The sequence below is a fragment of the Colobus angolensis genome, unplaced genomic scaffold (genome assembly GCF_000951035.1).
Source record: "Colobus angolensis palliatus isolate OR3802 unplaced genomic scaffold, Cang.pa_1.0 Scaffold4, whole genome shotgun sequence".
NCBI lineage: Eukaryota > Metazoa > Chordata > Mammalia > Primates > Cercopithecidae > Colobus > Colobus angolensis.
The window spans coordinates 2,440,677-2,447,081 of NW_012117376.1; the positions used below are offsets into that span (position 1 = coordinate 2,440,677).

At 44.7% G+C, this 6,405-nt stretch overlaps 1 protein-coding gene and 1 pseudogene across 1 annotated transcript in view; one reads left to right on the plus strand and one right to left on the minus strand.

Annotated features, from left to right (window-relative positions):
- Nucleotides 1-29: 29 nt before the first annotated feature.
- On the minus strand, nucleotides 30-797 carry LOC105521427 (annotated as a pseudogene).
- A 34-nt stretch (nucleotides 798-831) lies between these two features.
- Nucleotides 832-6,405, plus strand: part of MTF1 (metal-regulatory transcription factor 1) — a 27,508-nt gene continuing 21,934 nt past the window's right edge. The window contains exons 1-3 of the mRNA XM_011955650.1: nucleotides 832-891; nucleotides 1,545-1,783; nucleotides 3,260-3,391. Of these exons, the coding sequence (XP_011811040.1) occupies nucleotides 832-891; nucleotides 1,545-1,783; nucleotides 3,260-3,391 (431 nt within the window). The remainder of the gene's footprint in view (nucleotides 892-1,544; nucleotides 1,784-3,259; nucleotides 3,392-6,405) is intronic.

Here is a 6,405-nt window from a genome sequence, read left to right on the forward strand (position 1 = left end):
CTTTATTTTTCTTGTGTAAAATCCCTGTGTTACAGCCACAGTGGAGCCTGGGTCCTCTGCACAGAGACTGTGGTATGGGTCTTGATGAGGTGGTCAGTGAATTTCTGATAGGGAGACTTGGTAAATACAGTCTTTTTCCAGAGATCGGGGTCAGGTAGCTATAGGTCTTAGAGGTGGCCTAAAGGGTGGCTTTGGTGAAGTTGTCCAGGGTAGCAGTGCAGCCCCTGGTGGAGGTGTAGCAGTTGTTAAAACCAGCCATCAGCAGCAGTTTCCTGGGCACAGGGGCCAAGATGATGCCAGTGCCTCAGGTGGGGTGGGGGAGGGATAATGCACCAGCACAGAGCCACAGCAGCCTGTCACCTTGCAAGAGATAGCATGGGGCTTGCTGATCTTGTTCCCCCAGTGGCCTCTCCAAACAGGAACAGTGGAGAGCTTGACCAGGATCATGGCCCCTTGGATAGCATTGGCAACCTCCTTGGAGCACTGAACATCCAAACCGATGTGGCCACTGTAATCCCTGATGGCCTTGAACCTGGTGTACTGGTCAGTGCGGGTCTGCTTTTGCAGAGGTGTAGTCTTTAAAACCTCATCCTTGAGAGGTGACCCCAGCAAAAAGTCAATGATCTCAGACTCCTTGATGGGCAGGGAGAAGAGCTAGATCTTCTCCAGGGATATGATCTTTGTGTCCTGGACCAGGCAGCCCAGCTTGGTGATGTGCATCCACTCCTTGTTCTCAGCCTTGCCTCTGAGAGCTCCATGGCCTCAGCCCTGGCTCCTGGCCAACCACAGCCATAACCCTGGCCCCAATATCCCTGCCAAACAAAGTCTCTGATGAAGCTGCTGGGCCTCCCATTCCAGGCCCTCCGCTGTACTAGAGTCATCTGCCGTTTGGTATTTATCAGAGAAGCAGCTTTTTTTTTTTTTTCTTAACCTTCTACCATGAGGTGAATAATTGACTCGCCTTTCAAGAAGTTTGGTGGTGAAAGGAAACAAGAGATTGGCAGTTTAAGAATTATCACATCACCAAATCTTCCAAGAATTTGCAATATGTTGTCAGTTTGTAGGCTTGAAAATATGCAGTGGAAACGATCTGGGGAAATATGTTTGATGGTTAAGTATGTAAATTTCAAGATGTTTTAAACTCAATTTAATATTGGTCAATCAAGTTGTAGTTCTGGAGGTCAGGGTGTTTAGTCAAGCCTTAAAACAAAGTTAAGATCTTATTTGACTACAGGTAGCTGTAACAGTATAGTGTACTTTTAGTGTGTAGATGTATATAGAGTCTGAAAACATTCTTATATTTATTTAGAATATTCATCTACATATAGACTTATTTCTTCCCCATAAATCATTATGTGTTGTCCAGGTATGATTTGATCAACAGTAAGGTTTTTCCACTTTGCTGCTAGAGGCTGTTTTCTGTGTTTATGATGAAAACCCATTTGTATTGTCTACAACATCTCTTGGGAGCTGAGCTCTGGGTCAGAAAGTTAAGCCCTAGGCAGCTCTTTTGTCCTGTTGATGAGGTGTCTTCTGTCTGCCAGGTAAAGCGGTACCAGTGTACCTTTGAGGGCTGTCCCCGCACCTACAGCACAGCAGGCAACCTGCGAACCCACCAGAAGACTCACCGAGGAGAGTACACCTTTGTCTGTAATCAGGAGGGCTGTGGCAAAGCCTTCCTTACCTCTTACAGCCTCAGGATCCACGTGCGAGTGCACACGAAGGAAAAGCCATTTGAGTGCGACGTGCAGGGCTGTGAGAAGGCATTCAACACGCTGTACAGGTCAGCCTCATCTCCATTGCTCTGCCAGCTTCTGACCTTGACCTTGTTGTGACTGCAGGGCTCTTTCTCCTTGCAGGGGAGAGTTATTCACTTTCAGGGCTTTAAAAGACCGCAGCTGTGTTCAACTATGTAAAATTCCTTTCTGCCAGATCTCAGAAAATGAAAGAAAAAATTTAAAAAATGCAATAGAGAAACTTGTTACTTTTTTTTTTTTTTGAGATGGAGTCTCGCTTTGTCGCCCAGGCTGGAGTGCAGTGGTGCAGTCTCAGCTCACTGCAAGCTCTGCCTCCCGGGTTCATGCCATTCTCCTGCCTCAGCCTCCCAAGTAGCTGGGACTATAGGCGCCTACGACCAAGCCCGGCTAATTTTTTGTATTTTTAGTAGAGCCGGGGTTTCACCATGTTAGTCAGGATGGTCTCGATCTCCTGACCTCGTGATCCGCCCGCCTTGGCCTCCCAAAGTGCTGGGATTACAGGCATGAGTGAGCCATGGCTCCCGGCCTTAGAAACTTGTTACTTAAAGATGAACGTATCTTGGGTTGGTTAGAAGCGACAGTACGTTTGTATTTAGATTTGCATCTCATGGAGCGGCATTCTGGCCTGGGCATTTCAATGCTTGGCATAGAGTACTATCTCCCCATGGCTCAGGATCTTTGTACTAAGGCTTTCTGTCCTACCTCAGCTTGAAGGACTTTTCTATCCTGAGAAATGGGGAGTGGCCCATTCAGTAGCCAATTCTCTTTTTCATGTTTGTATCAGGAGACTTAATAGTCTTCAGTACTGAGTATAAAGTAATAGAAATAACAATAGCTAACACTTAAAAAGTACTCACTGTGTGCTAGGCATGATTCTAAGTGCTAGTCCCCACAGCAGCTGATAAGTAAGTGGAAGCACAGAGGGGTTCTATAACTAGCTCAGGTTTCTCCATCCAAGCAGGTTGTGGGGTCAGAATTTGAATCCCAGGAAGTCAGTCTCCAGAGTCACACTCATATCACTATGCTATTCTCTGCATTTCTTTTGGGGCAAAATATGTTGGATACTAATATGTTATGGGTATAGAATTCTTACACACTTGATCCTGAAGCACATTGAGCTGGCATGGGGAGGCTCTGTAGAACTTTATGACAAAGGGAGGCTGGGCACGGTGGCTCACGCCTGTTATCCCAGCACTTTGGGAGGCCCGAGGCAGGTGGATCACCTGAAGTCAGGAGTTCGAGACCAGCCTGGCCAACACTGTGAAACCCGTCTGTACTAAAAATACAAAAATTAGCCGGGCATGGTGGTGGGCTCCCGTAATCCCATCTACTTGGGAGGCTGAGGCAGGAGAATCGCTTGAACCCAGGAGGAGGAGGTTGCAGTGAGCTGAGACTGTGCCATTGCACTCCAGCCTGGGCGACACGAGCAAAACTCCATCTCAAAAAAAAAAAAAAAAAAAAGAATTTTATGACAAAGGGAATTTCTCTGGAATATTTTGCAGGCTGAAAGCACATCAGAGGCTTCACACAGGGAAAACATTTAACTGTGAATCTGAAGGCTGCAGCAAATACTTCACCACACTCAGTGATCTGAGGAAGCACATTCGAACCCATACAGGGGAAAAGCCATTTCGGTAGGTCTTACTGTTTGCTATTTGTCACTGACCGGGTTTCAGCTGGGGGTCTTGATACACTCTGAAATTTTTCAAAAGAGAAAGAAAACTCCCTTTACTAGCTCTTTCTTTGGCAGTGTTAGCTCACCCCAGGATAGCTGTAACCAACCACTGCAGATTAGAGGGGTGCTGATGGAGTCCAAGAACATCCTTACTCTGTGAATGATGGCCTTTCTGCCTCATTGTTTCCATTTATTTCCAAGAAGCATTTGTTGAAACTCACTTATGTGGTAGGTACTTTTGTTAGTGCTAGAGAATTACTCAGAAGCAGGCCTTCTTCTTAAGAACCTTTGGTGACAAAAAACCCACAAAATTTGTGGATAATGTCTGAGGCTGCAAGATGGCCAAAGTGCTTTGAGCCCAGAGGAGGGATACCTAAGAATCAAGGAGGGGAGGGGATGAGGAGACAAGAAAGGAAATGAGAGGTAGGGATGCTTAGCTTAGTGGTGCAGTTGTTACTTGTTCAAGTTGCTTTGTAATAATATCTCGTGTGTATACACAAACATATAGGAGCATCCATTTTTATTCATATATGTCAACATATGTATATCAAATAGATACACGGGGCCGGGCACGGTGGCTCAAGCCTGTAATCCCAGCACTTTGGGAGGCCGAGACGGGCAGATCACAAGGTCAGGAGATCGAGACCATCCTGGCTAACACGGTGAAACCCCGTCTCTACTAAAAAAAAAAAAAAAACAACCGGGCGGGGGGGGAGCGCCTGTAGTCCCAGCTACTCGGGAGGCTGCGGCAGGAGAATGGCATGAACCTGGGAGGCGGAGCTTGCAGTGAGCCAGGATCCGGCCACTACACTCCAGCCTGGGAGGCAGACAGACTCTGTCTCCAGCAAAAAAAAAAAAAAAAAAAAACCAAATAGATACACGTACTATAAACTTGAAGGAGCGACTTTGGTTATCTACTTTTTTCTCTGCTCATAGTATATAACATGATTCTGGGCATTTAATAGGTGTTCAAAATCAGCTTTGGGATGATTAGATGACATTTTAAATGAGATAATCAGTTTGTAAGGATTTCCCCTAAATGTAATATAGATAGATGTATTGCCAAAAACTGACTATAAACAACGTCTTTGAGGCCGGGCATGGTGGCTTACGCCTGTAATTCCAGCATTTTGGGAGGCCGAGGCAGGTGGATCACTTGAGGTTAGGAGTTTAAGACCAGCCTGGCCAGCATGGGGAGACCCCATCTGTACTAAAACTACAAAAATCAGCCAGGTGTGGTGGCACGTGCCTATAGTCCCAGCTATTCTGGAGGCTGAGGCAGGAGAATTGCTGGAACCAGAGAGGCGGAGGTTCTCCACTGCAATCTGGTGAACCGAGATTGTACCATTGCACTCCAGCCTAGATGACAGAGTGAGACTCTCTCAAAAAAACATAAATAAATAAAAATAATAATGTATTTGAATTTTGTCAGGGGATATCACAGTTATATTCAAGGCATTAAATATGCTACCTGTTCCTTCTTAAACCACTCATTTTTATCAGAGTACTTAGAAACAAAAAGTCTTAGGGAAAGTCAACTCTTAGATGCCAATCAAATGTAATTGTGAGCTGGGCGTGGTGGCTTATATCTGTAATCCCAGCACTCTGGGAGACTGAGATGGAGGATCACTTGAGCCCAGGAGTTTGAGACCAGCTTGGGCAACATAGTGAGATCCCAACTCTACAAAAAATTTTAAAATTAGTTGGGAGTGGTGGCGCATGCCTGTGGTCCCAGCTATTTAGGAGGCTGAGGTGGGAGGATCGCTTGAGCCAGGGAGGCCAAGGCTGTAGTCAGCCATGGTTATGCCACTACACTCCAGCGTGGGCAACAGAGAGAGATCATGTCTCAGAAAAAAAAAGGAATTGTGTTTTTAAGTTACAAATGTATTCCTGAGTCATGATCCCTTTAAGGGCAAGAGTAGTTAGATTGTAATTGGTTACTCTACAGATGGATGCTGTGAAACTTAGGTTATTCCCTCCCCATCCCCACCCCATAGGCTGCTGAGAGGACTCTATGATTGCTATCCAGTCACATGCATTTCTTTTTGTGATGATTAAAACTGCATTTTTCTTGAATATTCAATGAGACTTTAGACATGAAGATGATTATATGTAATTAAAAATGAAAATAGAGAAGCTTTCTATTTAAATAAATAAAATATTTTGGTTTATAGGAAAATGCATTCATTCATATAAGTAATTAAGGAATGTCTGCTATGTGCAGGAGCTACAGAAAGAGCTACGTGGATCCTGTACTCAAGTAGTTTACACTCTAAGAGAGCAGATACCAGATGTATCTACAGAGAAAATAAGATTGGAAATGAGAGGTGCCATAAAAGAAATGTAAAGAAATGCCTTAGGAGTTCTGAGGAGGGAAAGATTCCTTTTAGCTTTGGTTATCAAGAGTAAAAGAGAATGAAGTAGATCTCGACACACAAGATTATAGATAAGTTACTTGAGCCTATCTTCTGATTGATTGATTTTGTTCTTATATTTCAAGCCATATGCATATTTGAGAGCCACTTTGCTCACTCTTGATATTCCTAATGTTCCACTGGCAGATTTTTCATATGGACTGGCACTGTCAGTAGAGGTCTCTTAAGTAATTCATCAAAAGACTTTTGTTGTCAGGGCTCTCAACATGGGCCTTACCTGTAGGACAAGAAATACTTATCCTGGGCTCTCGGTTCCCTCTGATCCCAGATATGCCACCTTACTTTTTCAAGGACCTCTCATCATTCCCATTCTCTAAAACCAGTGTCATTGATCTTATCTTAGTGTTCTGAATATTTGTTTTAGTTTGTATTTATAAGAGATGTTCAGAGGCCGGGTGCAGTGGCTCACGCCTGTAATCCCAGCACTTTGGGAGGCCAAGGTGGGCAGATCACAAGGCCAGGAGATCGAGACCATCCTGGCTAACACAGTGAAACCTTGTCTCTGCTAAAAATACAAAAAATTAGCCAGGCGTGGTGG